At 38.1% G+C, this 19734-nt stretch overlaps 2 protein-coding genes across 3 annotated transcripts; one reads left to right on the top strand and one right to left on the bottom strand.

Annotated features, from left to right (window-relative positions):
* The first annotated feature begins 603 nt into the window (after nucleotides 1–603).
* On the top strand, nucleotides 604–15908 carry galnt7 (UDP-N-acetyl-alpha-D-galactosamine: polypeptide N-acetylgalactosaminyltransferase 7). Of its 2 annotated transcripts, none has more exons than XM_055205074.2 (12): nucleotides 604–997; nucleotides 1901–2349; nucleotides 6318–6484; nucleotides 7455–7585; nucleotides 7672–7751; nucleotides 9568–9750; nucleotides 10983–11100; nucleotides 14008–14130; nucleotides 14212–14430; nucleotides 14510–14608; nucleotides 14696–14824; nucleotides 14960–15908. In XM_055205074.2, exons 1-12 carry the CDS (start codon nucleotides 872–874, stop codon nucleotides 15095–15097), a joined length of 1962 nt encoding a protein of 653 aa, XP_055061049.2. In that variant the 5' UTR covers nucleotides 604–871; the 3' UTR covers nucleotides 15098–15908. The 2 variants fall into 2 exon arrangements, with proteins under 2 accessions (XP_055061049.2, XP_055061048.2); XM_055205073.2 differs by lacking the exon at nucleotides 9568–9750 and adding an exon at nucleotides 9921–10103 and having other exon boundaries at nucleotides 608–997.
* A 1370-nt stretch (nucleotides 15909–17278) lies between these two features.
* hmgb2a (high mobility group box 2a) lies at nucleotides 17279–19484 on the bottom strand. Its single transcript, XM_055205082.2, has 5 exons — nucleotides 19327–19484; nucleotides 18490–18648; nucleotides 18168–18316; nucleotides 17907–18081; nucleotides 17279–17830 (listed from the first exon to the last, which is right to left on the bottom strand). Exons 2-5 carry the CDS (start codon nucleotides 18634–18636, stop codon nucleotides 17654–17656), a joined length of 648 nt encoding a protein of 215 aa, XP_055061057.1. The 5' UTR covers nucleotides 18637–18648; nucleotides 19327–19484; the 3' UTR covers nucleotides 17279–17653.
* Between the last annotated feature and the right edge of the window lie 250 nt (nucleotides 19485–19734).

The following is a 19734-nucleotide window of genomic DNA, read 5'->3' as shown; positions in this document are numbered from 1 at the left end:
CAAACATACCTTACAAAAAACATTAGGCCTGGACAAAACAATGGCACTGATATATTTTAAGATATTTTAGTGCAAGCTGTTTTAAGTTAGGACATCTCATATAGGGTATAAAACAACATGAGGCTAAAGAAATGTTGTGAACATTTTGTAAGTAAACTATCCATTTAAAAAATATATTAATTCAGACAATGAATCGTTTTTTTATAAATTGCATTTCTATCTAAAAAAAAAAAAAGGTTTAGGCTATTTGAAATATTTTTGACATCTACAAAAATGCCACAATTGAACAAAAACACATGCATTTTGATATGTAATTGTTGTAGGGTAAGGAGGATATAATTTAAATGAATACCAGAATTAACGTCATCCAAAGACACTGATCCCAGGACCTTATATATCTTGGTCTCGGTGTGGATCTTCAGTATGGAACATATAATCTTGATCTCGAGAACATCAAAAAATGTTTACGTCTCTAGTCTACAATTAACTCGTCAACAAAAGTTAATTAAAGACCTATGCTACAAGTCTTCATGAGACGTGATTGGACATGGACAGGTTCTTTATCTGATATCAATCATGCCGTAAATCCGTGTGTGGTAATTCACATCCGTGTGTGCTTTGACCTTATAACTGCGTGGCGCGTACACTACTGAAGCGAGGGACTGTTGTTGTTACATCAAACAAGACAGGGTAGGGGGAGTTGTATTGAGAGAGAGAGAGAGAGAGAGAGAGAGAGAGAGAGAGAGAGAGAGAGAGAGAGAGAGAGACTGGACGTGGTCACCGAGGCTGCGGAGTATTTATTTGTACTACCTCTGGGTAGCTAGCTCCCTTTTCTTTCTTTCCTTTTTTATTTTCCACCCGTTATCCCAAAATGAGGTTGAAAGTCGGATTTATCCTTCGAAGTTTACTGGTCATCGGCACGTTTTTGGGACTGGTTTTGCTTTGGTCTTCCTTGACACCGAAAGCCGGTGACGACAATCCGTTTGCAGCTGGACTGGTAAAGTATCACTTTCTCTACCCGTCGTCATCGTGATATTGCACGTTTTCGCCAAACTATCGTGTTGTTAATCGATTCCCGTGTTAGTATTCAGCATGGTTGGCTAGCACGGCGATTAGCATGCTAACTGCAGCGGTTGTCATGGAGATGCGGCGAGATACCTTGGCCGCTGAATTATTACATCCACACGAGATGTTTAACTACATTTCTTAGATGTTTTTAACCAGATCAAACATACACTACCGTGTTTGAAACACATAATATGTCAATGTGAGCTAATAGCACTAGAGCTAAACGTCGGCATCGTCATGTTTAGCAAATTCAGCACAAACCCGGAAGGTTATTCTAGTTATTATTTAATTAATTTGAGACACACAACGTCTGTGTTAAATTTGTTATCTCTGTTATTAAAATTGAGCGGATTTCGTTCGTTTCAATTCAAGATTATTTGCTCATAATCGGTGGTTGACCTAATGGGGTCTTTACTGTTTACCACTAGCAGTTTGAATGAAGGGCCGAAAATATGCTTGAGATAAGTTATTATTACTAACAGACACCTTCGTGCTTACGACATAATATGCAGAAGTAACCTACTGTACTAACTTACACGTGGCACACTTGACAGCTATCTGTCACTGCATGTAACAGAAGCAGCTTGTGGTTGCCTTGACGTGTAATTAATCGTCACCACCTGCATTAAAACGCTGTATGCTTCCACGTCTCTGTTTGCACGCCTCTGAATCTCAATGCGAGCAAGGCTACCTTTTGTAAATAAAGCACTTATGTCAACTTGTGAACTTGCCTGAGATAGCAAATAGAAGTTAAATGCTTCTGTCAAAGTAAACACTGCAACCACAGCTAGTGTTCTTTATGTCTCATAGTCTCTTTTATTTTTGGTTATAGGCAGGAAGAGATGCAGGTAAACCCATGCAGCCCAACCTTCCTAACAACGACATGGCTGACCAGTTTAAGCCTGTCGTTCCTTGGCCACACGTGGAAGGAGTTGAGGTCGACCTGGATTCGCTTCGCCAGAAAAACGGTGACGTGCCAAACCCCAGATTCCAAGCTCAAAACCAACAGAATGTGATCCAGAAGCAATACGTCACTTTCAAGCCCCACACCAATGTGTATAGTAGTCCCGTGTTAAAAATGGGCATCCTGGGCAACTTGGAACCTAAAGAACCTGAGCCTGAAGGATCTCAAGGTGGACCAGGGGAAGGCAGCAAACCGTTTGTGCTGGGACCGGAGTACAAAGACTCAGTCCAGGCCAGCATCAAAGAATTTGGCTTTAATATGGTAGCCAGCGACATGATCTCTTTGGATCGAACCGTTGGTGACCTGAGGCATGAAGAGTAAGTGAATGTGCATGCCACTCTGGTTTATGGGTGTGGTGGTAACAAGGCTGTTGGGCAACCTTGTTTTAGGTCATGTTTGACGTTGTTCTTAAAGGCTTTTTCGCGTTGGTATCGTTATCAATTTGAATACTTGAATACATTTTGGGCATGTTTTTAAGGTGATTAGGCTATACACACAGCATAGGCAATCAGGTTTGACGTGTTTAGCGTGACATAGTTTGTGATCACACCTATAGATACAACAAACCTTTTCAAACAAACTGTTTCAATGACATAAGGGTGGAATGATAATTTTATTGTTACATTAGGATTTGTATCTCTATTATTTGACTTAGATGCAGCATTATTCACCAACCACAACATACAGTGATACTTGAATTCTGGATATGAAACCAGGTTGAAGTATTAGTGTTATATTTAAATACCTCAGTATAGCTTGTAAAGAGTATGATTACATTGATGATTCACTACTATGGTATTTAATTAACCTACTTCGGTTTTGTCTTCTTATAACTGAGGAGTGATTGTTCTGTACTCTATTAATTATGTTGTAGATATTAAATAAGATCAGCTTCATCACTATAGCTCACAACAAATGTAGTTTGGCCACGTCACAGCAAAACGATAAGGTCCTCTCATTAACTCCACCCTTCAGGAAAGAAGGCTTATCTGACTGAGACTGCTTTATGGATTTTTATAGCTTCATAAAGAGACTTTACTAACAGGTTTAACCTCATCTTCAACTAGGTCTTCCAGCTTAGACAAAAATCACAATTAGAATAGAACATGGCAATTTGATGAGCCACATATTTTCCATTCATCATTTAATGTAGCCTTTTGTATTACTTTATTAAAATCATGGCACTGCCTTTAATATGTAAAGTATAGCCCTATATGTTACACTTTTTTTTTCATTTACGAAGTAAATCTTGTTGAAACCCATTTGTTAGTTGAGGCTAGAAGTCCATGCTTATTTCATAGGCAAAGAGTTTATATCCAGACCTTCTGTTTAATACCCCTGCCTACTTTAAAGGGTGGTGCCTACTCACTAAAATTCACCTGCTCTAGAGAAATTTGCATCCAGGGAGGCCTGAAAACAATAGACGACTCTGTTGAATGATGATTTTTGGCAGCACTCTGTGGCATCTTATAAACTTTGACATATTTACACTACACGCTGGTTGGTTATATGTCACTCTGTGACAAAGCTTTATTGTTAGTCATGTCAGTTAGCTATTAGTCTAACTAAATGCTTTCATAGAATAGCAAACCTTTTCCATTATAAGTTGTTGTTAGCCAATATTACATTGAGTTAAAGCTGCATGGTTATGGCAAAAAATCGTCAAAAATATTGCGACTACTCGATTGCAGAATAAAAGTTTTTGTTTACATAAAATATGTGGGTGTACAGTATATACATAATAGTTAATATTATAACTTATATAATATATAAATACACACACATCAGGGCTCCAGACTGTCACCAAAATTTGAGAGTGTGCCACTGAAATTTACATGCAGTCGCACATGTGCGACCAGTAAATTTGACCTTTTTTTGTGATGTGACACCGAATTTGAAACAGCACATTGTACTTTCTGCAAGTAATACAGTGGAAATTAGTAGAAATGTGAATATTTGGCTAGCATGTTGATTTACGGTGTGTGCCCCTACATTTTCTGGTGGCGCCCCTAAAATTTTCATTTGGGAGCCACTGTGTTCCTAGTGAAAAAAGTCTGGAGCCCTGCCCATGCATGTATAATTTTAAGAAAAATAGATATTTATATAATAAATATTTATATATATAAAATAAATTAAATAAAAATGTATATACACAAGCAAATATTTCTTAAATATATACATGCGTGCGTGTGTGTACACACAATTATTGTACACGTTACACCCACATATATTATGTTAACAAAAAGTTTTTTATTAATTAATTTTATTTATTAATTGTTTATTCTGCAAACAATTAGTCACAACTATTTGTTAGGCAGCTCTTCAAAGCTGCAGATTATTCACCTTGATATTGTAATTGCGATTACTATTGTCAATTAATACACTTGACATTGAAGTTTCAAAATGTTTTATATCTTTCTGTGAAGCAGCTGCATGTTACATTCTAAATATCCAAAACTAAATAATATAATCATTATATATTACATTTACACTAAATGTAAAAAAGACATTATGGGTTAGTAGAAATATCGAATGGGTAAAAGACACGTCAGCTTATCAGTTTTAAAATCTGATTCACCACTGTATTTGGTGCCCAAACATATTGCTGAAACACACAGAAATGAGCACAAATGGACAGCTATAATTGAGGCTTTTGGCTGTTATGTAATTGCTTCACCTGTAATTGTAATCCCGATTAGTTTTTTGATTAATTGTGCAGCTCAACATTCAGTACTCCTATAGCTTAATTGAGCTGATGGAAACACATGCTGATAAAATGCACCTTTTACATGCATAAATATCTGGTACTTGTTTTGGTATTTCATTGGACAAATTCTTACTTAACATATAAGTACACCGTGATACCAACCTATGTCAAAAGATGTCACTGTTGTTCACACATTAGTAATTGTCTAGCTATATGCAGTCTAGATCAGGACATACACTGCAGTAGGACAGCGGTCAAGTTAGGTGCAGGCCTTTTTTCTTAAGGGCTTGGTTGACAAAAATTGTGTGCGTGTGTGCGTGCGTGCGTGCATGCATGCTTCTTTTTGAGTAACTGTCGATTATGACAGTAAAGGGTTTTCCCCGAGTTGAATTTAAGAAAAAAGCAGGCTTGTTTGTATCCTTGTGTTTTTGAAATATTTGACTCAGCAGATAATGATCTGAGTCTCATGATCATGGTGATAGCAGAGATCGTTAGACTATAAGTTTTCTCATTTTAGTACATTAACTAAACTTTGCTAAACCATCCTAAAACTTATGCAGTGGTTCTTAAATTGAAGTTTTCCCATGCACAGTTTTGGAAATATATTGCGTTTTTAATTGTACATGTGTCTCTGTCTATACGAAAATGCTTTATTGCTTTCTGTTTTGTACTCTTATTACAGCTGTAAAGTACTTTATAGCTCTACTGCACAGTTTACATTAGTTTGCAATGTGGACGGGTATGTGTTGACCAATCACACACTATCATTTCCTGCACTAAAAGAGACTGATATTAGTGCATTATATTATTGTGTTAGCCCTTGATGTTTGATTTAATTAAAATCAAGCTTTAAAGTGACACATCCCAAAAAAAATAATTTGAAATCATTGCATCTGAATTGCAGAATTGGCATTTGATCACATCACGTGCAAGTACTAAGGCGGCTCATGCAGCATCTTGATTTAACTTTGCTACAGGAATGATTATATTCATCAAAATATGGCATTATGTTGAAGTAACATTGCATTTGGTGGCACTTGGGTGTTCTTGTTTGATTAATCGTGGCACACCATTTATGTAAATGGTGTTTGTTAACATTAGTTACACAATGTTTACGAGTAACACAACACACCCCAATCTCCAGCGAGATTGAACGTCGTGGGAATAAATTGTTCTTCCAGTTGAGCCGTGTAACACCATTAGGCCTGTTTGGAGACATTATGCATGCATTTCTTAACCTTATATATATATATATATATATAATGTGCATTAGATATTTCTGGCAACTCAAACCTAAAAACACTTTAACCTAAAGTTTTGTAGATAGAGTGAGAATGAGGAAGTTCTCTCCCCATTACAGAGGAAACGCTATGCAGAGTTGCAGTTTCCTTTGTTACAAATGGCCTCCACATGATATTGGTGGAATTGAGCATCTAAGAATTTACTGCTATTGCATTGTGCATTTCAGCCTGCTCCCTAAGAAAGACTGTAACCGTGTTTTAGTAGCACAGAGCACACATGCATCCTCCACATCGACATTCAGAGAGTATGCTTTATAACAATGTGTATTTTTCTCAGGTGTAAATACTGGCAGTATGATGAGAACCTGCTGACCTCCAGCGTGATCATCGTCTTCCATAATGAGGGCTGGTCGACCCTGATGAGGACGGTGCACAGCGTCATCAAAAGAACCCCGAGGAGATACTTGGCTGAGATCGTCTTGATCGATGACTTTAGTAACAAAGGTAGCACAAGTTGTATTTGAATTCCCTCATTAGGTACTTTGGATAGCATATGCATGTGTACATATCTGCGATTGTACTGCTGCTTACCCAAAAACCATTACCATTCAGACAGCTAGAACATTGAATCAGCCAATAATTCTGAGAACTGGATTTGCGTAGTATTCAAAATATGTGTTTGGGTAATTTGATGATTTGTAACTTCTTTCAACACTTTCTGGTTTTTCAGGTTTAAGGAAAGGCCTTTAGTTTTCAAAAATTACTCTCTAGAAAGTCTGAAGTGAAAGAGTCATACATTTGCCACAACCTGTAGGCAGTCTGACTGAAGAATTATGATCATTCATTATTTTGAAGCAGGCAGGCTGTTGAATGGAGATCATTACTCTTTTGTGAGATCATTCATGAGGGATCTATGAATGAATGCAGTGCTACAGACTTAGCCAATGAGAATCGATAAAGTCTATGGAGAGTTGTCTTTTGATAGATCGCTTTAAGCACTTAGTTGTAAAGGTCAGTATGACTTTATTCACGCCGGACACAGTTTCGATTTGTTTTTCAGATCCGTTCTTTGGGACTGTCTGTAATTTTGGGTGTGCTCAGGCATGGTCAATATCTGAGGACATCTATATGTGCTACAGTAATAGCGCAGGTGTCCGCAGCATGCCAGATATCCCAAGTGGCAAGTTTTTAGTATTGACAGTGAAGATGAAAAATCTGATATTTTGCCTTGGGTCATATCCATCATCTACAGTAGTATTGTGGTGACTGGTGAGCTTATAAGTGTATGAGAAAGCAACAACAAAAACAGTAAATCACTGTAGACTGTGTATAACTTTGAGTTTGTGAGACCAGCTTCTGCATGAATTTTTTTTTTTTTTAATAACATTAATGAAAGATGTACACGAATGCCAAAATATTGTTTGTAAAAAAAATTCCAAGAGTATTTGTGTGTGTGTGTCTGTTTTTTATTTAGCGCATCTTCAAGAGAGGCTAGAAGAATACATAAAGCAATGGAATGGAATGGTCAAATTGTTTCGCAATGAGAAGAGGGAGGGTCTGATCCAGGCCAGGAGCATAGGAGCCCGCAAAGCCACTCTAGGACAGGTTTGAGCTCCAAATTCTAAACACTGTTTAGTGCTTTCATAGAAATAAAGTTATTTGATTGTCTTTCAGTGTGTCTTCATCCTCAGGTGCTTATCTACTTGGATGCTCATTGCGAAGTTGGAATTAATTGGTATGCCCCACTGGTTGCCCCAATTTCAAAAGACAGGTATGACTTGGGCTCTAGGCTGATTTACTGTTTTTTGTTACATAAAACCCATACCTTTTATTATGTGAAAATAATGCCTTAATTTCTTAAATATTGACTGTCAAAAATTTAAATCAAACTTTGATTCTCCAAATCTCATTCTAAAAATATATAAACAAACAAATACACTCACCTAAAGGATTATTAGGACCGCCATACTAATACCCTTTCACCTTTAAAACTGCCTTAATTCTACGTGGCATTGATTCAACAAGGTGCTGAAAGCATTCTTTAGAAATGTTGGCCCATATTGATAGGATAGCATCTTGCAGTTGATGGAGATTTGTGGGTTCCACCACATCCCAAAGATGCTCTATTGGGTTGAGATCTGGTGACTGTGGGGGCAGTTTTAGTACAGTGAACTCATTTTCATGTTCAAGAAACCAATTTGAAATGATTCGAGCTTTGTGACATGGTGCATTATCCTGCTGGAAGTAGCCATCAGAGGATGGGTACATGGTGGTCATAAAGGGATAGACATGGTCAGAAACAATGCTCAGGTTGGCTGTTGCATTTAAACAATGCCCAATTGGCACTAAGGGGCCTAAAGTGTGCCAAGAAAACATCCCCCACACAATTACACCACCACCAGCCTGCACAGTGGTAACAAGGCATGATGGATCCATGTTCTCATTCTGTTTACGCCAAATTCTGACTCTACCATCTCAATGTTTCAACAGTAATCGAGACTCATTAGACCGGGTAACAACTGTCCAATTTTGGTGAGCTTGTATAAATTGTAGCCTCTTTTTCCTATTTGTAGTGGAGATGAGTGGTACCCGGTGGGGTCTTCTGCTATTGTACTAGCCCATCCGCCTTAAGGTTGTGCGTGTTGTGGCTTCACAAATGCTTTGCTGCATCCCTCGGTTGTAACGAGTGGTTATTTCAGTCAAAGTTGCTCTTCTATCAGCTTGAATCAGTCGACTCATTCTCCTCTGACCTCTAGCATCAACAAAGCATTTTCGCCCACAGGACTGCCACATACTGGATGTTTTTCCCTTTTCACACCCTTCTTTAAAATGATAGAAATGGTTGTGCATGAAAATCCCAGTAACTGAGCAGATTGTGAAATACTCAGACCGCCCCGTCTGGCACCAACAACCATGCCACGCTCAAAATTGCTTAAATCACCTTTCTTTCCCATTCTGACATTCAGTTTGGAGTTCAGGAGAGATTGTCTTGACCAGGACCACACCCCTAAATGCATTGAAGCAACTGCCATGTGATTGGTTGATTAGACAATTTCATTAATGAGAAATTGAACAGGTGTTCCTAATAATCCTTTAGGTGAATGTATATCAAATGAAAGAACAGACCCTCTGCTTTCAAACAAACAATAAATAAACAAACAAAACTGGGGAAAAATATTTCATCCTATCTATATTTTTCTCTGTTTATAAACTCTTAAATATGGGTATTTAAAAAAAATATGTTTTTTAGCATAAAACTGAAATAACTGCATTTTTGTGAAGGAATTTTGTAAGAATCAGATTCAGAATGATTATCAAAACATACATATAGTGTAAAATTCGCAAATAATGTTTAGGCTTCAGTTTTTTCATGAATTGGGTAAGTGCTAATCGTGGTATTGCAGATTAACATAAAAATTATTCAGAAACATTTTTCCTATGCAAACATTTTCTCTTAATTGATGAGATAACTCCTCAATGGCGGGGAAAGAGTTAAATTTGTGGTTTTAATATGCTGCCCAGGTAAGATAGATTTATTCATTTTATATTTTATGTCATGTTAATATTATGCTGTGTTAATGTTGCAGAACGGTCTGCACAGTACCGTTGATAGATTACATAGACGGCAATGATTATACCATAGAGCCCCAGCAGGGCGGGGATGAGGACGGCCTGGCGCGAGGCGCCTGGGACTGGAGCCTCCTGTGGAAAAGGGTCCCGCTCAGCAGCAGGGAAAAGGCTAAGAGAAAGCATAAGACCGAGCCTTATCGGTAAACGCTGCCTCCGTCCTCCCCAAAGCATGATCATTAAACCCATTCTGTCTCTCTCTCTCTCTTCTTTCTCCCATCCCTCTTCCATGCCCGTGTGAATGTGCGTTTGTGTGCGTGCCTGTGTTTGTTGCATGGACCTCCCCCTGCCTCTCTCCTCCATCCACGCATAGAACCGTGTGTACAGTGCCCCTCATAGACTCTATTAGCGGCCAGAATTTCATCATCGAACCCCAAGGGGGCGGGGACGAGGATGGCTTTGCCAGAGGAGCATGGGACTGGAGCATGCTTTGGAAACGAGTACCTCTAACTAGCAAGGAGAAGGAGATGAGACTAACTAAAACTGAGCCATATCGGTAATTTGGTACCATAATTCTGATAGGATTACAGCCTTGCGCAGAGATCAACACTGTGCTATTAAGTGGTGGTGGTTTGTTTGTCTTAGTCTTTGTCAAATAATGAAGAAATAATTGATGAGAGGCCGTTGAATTATTTAAAAATAATGCACCCAAAACTCAAAGGTGGTAATGTGGCACGATTTGCATTATTTGAAATAATTCAAAGGACCGGAGTCAATTATCCTGCTTATACCACGGTTACCACAGACATTGCTCTTGTGGTTATTTTAAGACATTTGACAGGCCAGGTGTGTGCTTATCGAAAAATAATGCATACCCGTGGAACATTTCTTAACCAATCAGAATAAAGCATTCAACAGCCCCGTGGTATAAGCTCTTTTCATACATGTTAAATACTTACCACTAACTGCTATGTTAAACGTTGTTAAGTGCTCTGTAAAGAAATGTATTAACACAATGAAGTGTTCATTTACTAAAAATAATACTTTATTTACTTGGCTCCTCTTTGGCTCTTCTGGCTGAGTCTCTTAACAGCTGACTCGATCCTTGTTCCTGCTTCTCTTTACATGCATTCATCTCCATTCTGTGTCATCTAACAGCATCATCATTGTATACGTGCACCCCAGTTTACATGCATTAAGTCATAAAACGTGTGTGTATGATATAACAAATATTTAAAATGTATTAACCCATTAAAACTATTCCATGTTGTTTTCATTGCACTCTTTTAGTCATGGCAAGCCTATGTTTTTTGCTACAAGCAATGTAACATTAAGAAACATCATATTTTGCAGAATTGTGTGGACTTTGTTACAAGCATGGCGTGTCCTACATTTATATGTGTGAAGTTCCTGACAGGTGTAATCTGTATCTTAGGTCTCCTGCCATGGCTGGTGGGCTCTTCGCAATAGAAAGAGATTTCTTTTTTGAGCTGGGCCTCTATGATCCAGGTCTTCAGATCTGGGGAGGAGAAAACTTTGAGATTTCATACAAGGTAAAACTTAAATTAAAATTGCTAATGATCTGTAAGTTGATGTATATATTTAAATTAAGTGTAAGTATTTAAAATAAAATGTTGTTATTAACTGGTGTCATTCACACCCACATAACTGAAATTGAGATTTTTTAGAAAGTGTTTTTTTTTTTTCGGTTTACAATGGGAGTGGATTGTGATCACTTCAGGCTTTAAAAAAAAGCAATCCCATGTGACTCGTGCCAAATATTTCAAGTGTCCTAAAGGCATACAGAAAACATCTGATCTGTGCTTTTTTTTCTGCCTGAACTATGTTAATGATGCAGTTTAAGAAGTTAATATTTAAAGGAACGTAAGATGTATGTAAGATTTTTGCTTTAAAATATCCAATAATCATCAGCACAGTGTTATAAATTTTGTTCAATGAGGTACTTACAGTACATTATCTCAAATGATTTCTACAATGTTTGAATGCAGAGAAATTTGCCATTTTAACCAGCGTAACAAGTTATCCTTGGATTCCACTTTGACTACTGTGGAAATCATAGTTGTGTTTGACTGCATACGGCCAACTGGCATATGACATCAAAGTATCAAGATAACGATTGGAAAGCATACTTTTAAAGTCACTCTTATAAAACTTCTTTAATGTCATCTATCTGCACAGCGCTGCATGAGTACGTAGTAGTTGAACAGTGGTCGGGCACCAGGTTGCCCGCACAGAGTCTGTGAGTTGCCCGCCAAAGCACATTCTATTAAAGAGCACCTATTTAATTTCTAAAAAACAGACAGACTTTACATTGCTTTGCTCGTTCAGTGCAATGGGCTTGACATTAGCACTGCTTTTTTGCTACAATCTCTGTGCAAACTTAATATGGATATGGTTTTAGAAAAGATATGGTTTATTAATAATAAGATTATTAAAAAAATGTGAGAAAGAAAATGCAGCGTGTGGTCGTAACAAGAGCCATCGCCATAGAAACCGGAGGTACACTGAAACTGCACTTGAGCTTTAGCACGGTAGCGCTCATGGCCGTTTTCCGATCGACTCGGGTTATAAACACAATATTAATCAGACTTGGGACCCAAAGTAATTAAACTAGGACCTAACCGGACCCGACAGACCATTTAAAATATAAACCCGGAACCATACGGGTCCCGCGTCCTCAGTGAAGAAAGACCTCTGCTCAAGTTCAGAAACATGGAAGACACTGCGCTTGCTTCGCGTCCCACCCAATTCATTGAGAAACAGCACGCGAACGCACACTCATAGGGAGAGACACGACGTGCTATCACGCACAATGAAGCAAACGTGTTGAAGTCTCAGAGCACGTTATAAAACATATTATTAACATCCACATTTCTGTTTTAATAAATGCTCATAGTAAATCATAGCATATTATCTAAAACATTAGGTAGCACATTTGCGACCCATTAAAAATTAGGGTTGCAACGGCAGTTCAAAAGGTCGCATATAGAGACAGAGCGCAGTTATGCAAATTTGAAAACCACGCCCACCGGGGGGGGGAACGCAATCCAACCATCTCCATTGACTTTGTATTGCGAGAAGCCGCAATCATTTCTGGCTTATAGCAAAAAACTGAATAATGCCTAAAAGCTGCTGTGTGACAATATGTACAGCTAAAAAGCCAAAGAACCCAGAAATAAGTTTTTATAAGCTGTCGAGCCGTAAAACCCAGTCTTTAAGGAGAATAAAGTGGATCGCTGACTACGTTTCCCCCTAGTGGACTTAGTTCTACTAATAGAAGTACTATGAAAAGTTGCCTGTATCCATTTTTGTCTCTTTAAACGCTCGTTTTTTGGGGTCGACAGCTTATAAAAACTTACAGATTAAATTTAAAATCAGATTAATACCTAAAAGCTGCTGTGTGACAAGGTGTACATCTAACAACCCAAAAAAACCAAATACGTTTTTATAAGCTTTCGACTTCAAAAAACGAGCGTTTAAAGACACAGAAATGGAATTTTGTCGCAGTGTAGTTCCCTGAGCTGGAAATGTGACGCTCCTTAACTCGTTTGAAAGATTTGGTCACAATGCAATGCTAACAGGAGTTAACTTACAGGCTGTGAGTCCGAAAAGAGAGGAATTATGATAATTTTATCAAGCTACTCTGTTGGCTTAAAGCCAAAGTATAGTCCACCGGATTTTTTTAAACTTTGCGTACAATGAACCTTATTCATGAAACATTCATAAATATATGAGTAAATTCTGAGTAAGTTCCACGCAAAACACACCTTCCCGAGACCTTTCTTCTGGATTCACAAATACTTCATAAATGTCAAATTTTATAGTGAAATGTGTCTATGTTAATGAATTTCAATCACTCGTTAACAGGCAACACACATGTATCATTCACAATTAGCATAATCCCCGCCTATGCACAACAGCTACGCAATTTAACACTTTAATCCTGTGCACTCCATTCTGTGTTTTGGCTACATTATATTGCATAAATGCATACGAGACTAATAGGCTACATGCCTACCAATAGATGAATAAATTAAACTGTGTGTCCACCAAAGCATTTTGGCTTTACACTTGGCTGTACAGCGTCATCAAGCTATGCAATTTTTTTTTGTTCTGCAACCTATAGAAGCAGAAATTACATATTGTGCCTTTCAAAAACGTAAAGAACATATCAACAACCGGAACATATCAATGTTTGCGTACACTCTCTCACACGAAAGAAGAATTCTCTGTTTTGGTTTCAACAAACATCAAAAACCATAGTGGGCTATGAACGACACTGTAATGTATTATTTAATTATTGCATTAATATAACTTTTATTTTTCCAGAATGAGAAACTAGTTTGTTATGTTGTTGATTGTCTAGAGCAACATATGCAGTTTATTTGTGTGCGTGTGTGTATTTTCTGAATTCCTGCCATGTTGTGTGTCCTCTGCAGATATGGCAGTGTGGTGGGCAGCTTCTGTTTGTGCCATGTTCACGGGTGGGGCACATTTACCGTCTGCAGGGCTGGCAGGGAAACCCACCTCCTGCTCATGTAGGCTCTTCCCCCACACTCAAGGTCAGTTTCAAGCCCTTTTTCTCTGTAAGTTCCCTGTGGATCAAGTGTCTAACCTGTATTCTTTCTGTTGACTGTATATAGAACTATGTGCGGGTGGTGGAGGTGTGGTGGGATGAATACAAGGACTATTTCTACGCCAGTAGGCCGGAGACCCTCACGCTGGCGTACGGAGACATCAGCCCCTTGAAAAAGTTCAGGGAGGAACATCGCTGCAAAAGCTTCAAGTGGTTCATGGAAGAGATCGCTTATGACATCCCGCTACACTACCCGCTGCCTCCAAAGAATGTCGAATGGGGAGCGGTGCATACATCTGTACTGTCTTAAAATGCAATCGAGTGAAGTGTTTAAAGGTGGCTTCAATTGCATTCTCTTCCAACAGATCCGTGGGTTTGAGACCAGCTATTGCATAGACAGCATGGGCCATACCAATGGTGGCAATGTGGAGATCGGGCCTTGTCATAGAATGGGTGGCAATCAGGTATGGGGACATAATTATGTCGTTTTTATATTATCAGCAGTTTTTCCTCTTCATTTCACGTGGCCTATGTTTCTGTGGTAATTTCAGCTCTTTAGAATTAATGAAGCTAACCAGCTCATGCAGTACGACCAGTGCCTGACAAAGGGCGGAGACGGATCTGCTGTCATCATAACACACTGCAATTTGAGCGAGCATACAGAGTGGAAATATTTTAAGGTATGTCAGCCTTTTTCGAAATGCAGCCTCAGCCGATTTTAAACAAAACATGGTGCATAAATAATGTACACAAATATATCTCTTTTGTACTTTGCTGTTTTCAATTAACATTTCAAACCCGTCTGCACTCTTAAGGATCTACATCGTTTCACGCACATACCCACGGGAAAATGCTTGGATCGCTCTGATGTCTTGCACAAGGTTTATTTAGCTGAATGTGACAACAGCAAGAGCTCCCAAAAGTGGGAGATGAACAATATTGTGGCTGTTTAAGAGTCAGGCTGTACTGCTTCAAGGATAAACACGGACTTGTCTACAGCAACAGGTTTTACCAGTATACACATGACTAATGGAAACACGTGCAGTTTTAGTCGGCACCAGAATAACTTCAAACTCTTATCGTCATTTTTCTCTCCTGATTGAAGACAATGTTTACATTGGTTGTCCCCAATGTCCACTGCATGGGTTTTGTGTGGAATCTGTGGATTGGATGGGGTCTAACAGAATGTTCACTCCCCAATTTCGCAGAGATAACTGATCTAATACCACTCTTTTGTTGCTGCTCTAGCTTATAAAGTACAGGTTGTCCCTGAAGTACTGGAATGCTTATATTTTGAAACACTGGAGCTTAATTATGTTCGTAAGGACAACCTGATACTTGAATCATTTTGGTCTTTGGCCCAGTGGCACATTTCCCATGTTTAATGGGTGACGCATTAAAGTGGAAAGAAAAGGGAAATAGGGATGACGATTGAAAAAATAATACATTTATTTTGTTTACTCCATAAATGTCCGCCTGGTTGAGGGAATCGATGTTTACATGTTTGTGAAATCAATTGATATATTATAATCACTGACTGGACAGTTGTTACCGTCCATGGCCAAAAATCTGCAAATGTCGAGCAAGTGAAGCAGTTATGTTTAAGTGAAAGAATAATTGCAATGTGTACATTTCCTTTTTTTGTAAAATGTAAATATGGTTATTTCTAATATAACAGTTTGCGATATGGTGGGCTTCCCAATGAAGGTGTAAATATCTAACTTATGGCTTTTTTCCAAGAAAATAAATGAAACATTTTTACCAGTCGGTTCCTCTGTTGTTCACGTATATCTGTAATTTAAAAATAATTAAGATATTTTATTCCAAAATCAAGGTACATTTTGTGTCCTGTACCTTTAAAGTAACAGTATGTAGGATTGTGGCCAAAACTGGTATTGCAATCACAAAACTTGTGGCTAAAACTGGTACTGCAATCACACAACTGATGGCCAATACACAACATGACAACATAAACATCAGTTAAGGGGTGCAACCCCACTTTTTAAATTACAATATCCTGGCAGGACCATTGTTGTCAGTGATATAAGTATTTGAAATGAAAATGATTTCTTAATGTCTAGTGACATATCAGGGTCATTTTATGATTAATTGATATAAATTTCTTACATACTGTTTCTTTAATGGCCTCCATTCATTTAATACTTAAACTATTATCTGACACATCATATGATGATAAAGACATCATTTTAACGGTTTCCTATTTGTACCCTATCAATCATGTTTATAAAAGTGCCTATGGATGTTGCGATAAAGAAAAAATATTGTATGGTCTGCTAGTGGGAAATCAGATCATGCTGATGTTTAGTAACCAGAAGATTAACCCATGAACTTTACATATGAGTATCAAATGTAATATAGGATTTTTTTACTTATTTGAACATGTAAGATGAAATCTATTAACTATTTCTCATTCAGTTTTAGTCTTCACATCATTTTGTCAATTTACACAGTTTGATGCTGATAGGGAGCTTGTTTAGAAATACTGTGGCACCGTTTGGATTCAGATGAGCAATTTGAATCCACCCAACCTGTTAAATATTAATGTAATCCTCCAATTTAATATTTTATAGTTAAATGGTAATCTATTAAATAAATATCACCCCAGCCTAAAACCAACTGATCAGTCATTATTGCAGGAGGTTACAAATGCAGTTTAACTGCTTAAAAGAAAAATCAATCACTTTCCCCTTCTGCTTGGTTTTACAAGTACTTATAGCAGGATTTAAGTTTTATGGGGTCCCAGAAAGTTCAGCGAAAAGTCTGTAGCTAATTAAGCTAGTTTCTTTATCACAATTAACATAAGACAGTGGTAACACTTTACCTAAGGTTGTATGTTAGTATTAGTAAGTGCATTGTTAATGTTAGGTCATTATGCATTAATGCTAACAGGTACAACTTTTGAATCCAAAGTGTGTTAGTAAATGTTAAAATGAACCAAGACTAATAAATGCTTTGCTCATTAGCAAATGCATTTATGAACATTGAATACAATATTACTGTAAAGTGCTATATGAAGTTATATACCGTGCATCATGAAGTTTGAAATCCGACTTCCAGAACAGGATAAAACCAATAACTCAAATGTTATGTTGACGAACAACAAATAGAACAAATTCTGCAAAAATCTTTAATAAGTCATCAAAATTGCACTCAAACATACATGGGGAGCCATCATAATATACAAAATTAAAAAAAATCCTCAGTCTACACAACTTAGCTCAACGTTTAAAAATGGAGACACTACGTAAGTTCAATTGTTTTATCCTTAAAATGGCAGTAGAAATAATATGAAACAGGGAGAGAAACCGAACACCACATCTATCAGACAAAAAAGCAGTGCTTAAAAAGCAGTTACATTTACAAAACAGCACATGACCTCAATATGTATTCGATTACACACATCTCTGTACATGTTTTGAAAATTTAAATGCTAAAAAAATGCATTCACATTGTTTTGCAATTAACTCAGCTCAAGTTTTCCTGATAGTTTAATCATCATCCTCATCGTCATCCTCTTCCTCCTCCTCTTCTTCTTCTTCCTCATCCTCTTCATCTTCATCATCGTCGTCATCTGCAGCCACTGCCTTTCTTGCTGCTGGTCGACCTGGTCCACCTTTCTTGACACTTTCTGCTTTTACTCCTTTGGCACGATATGCAGCAACATCCTGGAACAAAAAACAAAAAGTAAGCGCTTGTTAACTGCAAAAGGCTATCAAAAGCTCCATGAAACCATGGCCTTACCTTCTCATACTTCTCCTTAAACTTCATGGCCTTCTGCTCATAAGGAGACTTCTCTTTTGGTGTAAGCTTGGACCACATCTCCCCGAGCTTCTTTGCAATATCACCAATGGAGATGCCGGGGTTGTCCCCCTTAATTTTCGGACGGTGATCAGAGCAGAAGACAAAAAATGCGGATCTGATAGAAGACAACTTATTAGCATCCACAACAAAGGCAATTTCAAAGCAACATAAGATTGGCATACTGTAGTGTGTACTACTTACGGGGGTCTCTTGGGAGCATTTGGGTCTTTCTTCTTCTTCCCTCCTTTCTCACCTTTAGGAGGCACATAGGTTTTCATTTCCCGGTCATAGCGAACCTTGTCAGTCTTCGCCATTTCTTCAAACTTTCCCTTTTCTTTAGGTGACATGGTCTGTTAAAAAAAAGAAAAATATGAACAGGTGCCAGGCAGAGCGTTTGCTTTATCCTCTCGCCCTACATTTGCCTCAGTCACTTGAGTAACAGATGCACAGTGTAATTCTGCCCCACCCCCTCCCTAACAACCATGCCCGGAAAAACATTACAGCCCTTCTGTTCTTCACTTACCTTCCATCTTTCAGAGCACTTCTTGGAGAACTCGGAGAAGTTCACAGAAGTTCCTGGGTTCTTCTTCTTGTGTTCCTCGCGGCAGGTTTGCACAAAGAAAGCATAAGAGGATGTCTTCCCTCTGGGCTTATTAGGATCTTTACCCATAGTTGTAATATCCTACACGTGACAAAATTACAAACATTTTTATTAGTAAAGAACTAAGTTGCAAGCATTTGTCAAGTCACTGTTTGGATATTGCCTAAAACACCGTTAAAGCAATGGAGAAGTTCTCGCTCGCTTAACGCTGGTTAAGCCGATCAAGTTCCTGCTTCGCTTCCACTAAGAACAATAAGCGTCCCTCCATTTTGTTTTCCCGCCTAAACTGCAGGAAATCTTCTTTAAAATTTCAATCGAAAACAAGTTAATATTTCAGATTTTGATCGTTATTTAGTAAACGGAGTTAATCGGGATATTACGTCGTTTAAGTGTTTTAATTAAAACCAACTTTTGAGTACTTTAATCCAAGTTAACTTAACCGAGCTGCGCTCCATTACGACCTCAAAGTAACACCCAGTCATGGCCTTTTTACGTTTTACAAGTGATAAATCATCAACACGTCCACTAAAAGTTATAGGTTTTAAACAACGTTTTAAAACTTCAAAGACGTTTTCGATAGAAGTTGTATTTAGATGCATTAAGTTAACTACTTGAACAACCTTTTAAAGTTTTGCATGAAATAATAAAGATAAAAAACTACGTAATCTCACTTGCGTGCCCGATATAAATACTACTACTAAACATAAAATAATAACGAAACAAATACAATCTGATACTACCAAGACCTGCTTAACTTACCTATATTCAGCCTCAACTGCTCAGCAAAATGTACGTAGTCTCGTTGTAAACTGTTTTGTCGCTGTGCTACAGGGCGCACAAACTTGATTAAATGCCCATAGACTCCACCCCTCGGAGCTCGCATCTGATTGGTTGGGACGCTTTCAAATTTGAAACGGCAAACTTCTTGTTGCGGTTGTGAACGACTATTGGCTGTTCGTGACCACAGTCAAGTTTCTTCATGAAAATGAGTTCCAGATGACGACGCCAGTGATCTCGTCAGCTATTGGCCGAGATGGGGATTTAAAAAAGTGAGCGGTAAGTCTTTGAAACGACGAGTTTGTTCTCACATTAAAGACTTTGTACAACAAATATATGCCATTTCAAAAGATGTAAACAACATTGGTCCAGAAGCACTTCCTGTTTCAG

This window comes from Misgurnus anguillicaudatus, chromosome 3 (genome assembly GCF_027580225.2).
Source record: "Misgurnus anguillicaudatus chromosome 3, ASM2758022v2, whole genome shotgun sequence".
Lineage (NCBI taxonomy): Eukaryota > Metazoa > Chordata > Actinopteri > Cypriniformes > Cobitidae > Misgurnus > Misgurnus anguillicaudatus.
Note: the sequence above shows the minus strand (reverse complement) of the source record. Positions and strands in the feature narration are given on the sequence as shown.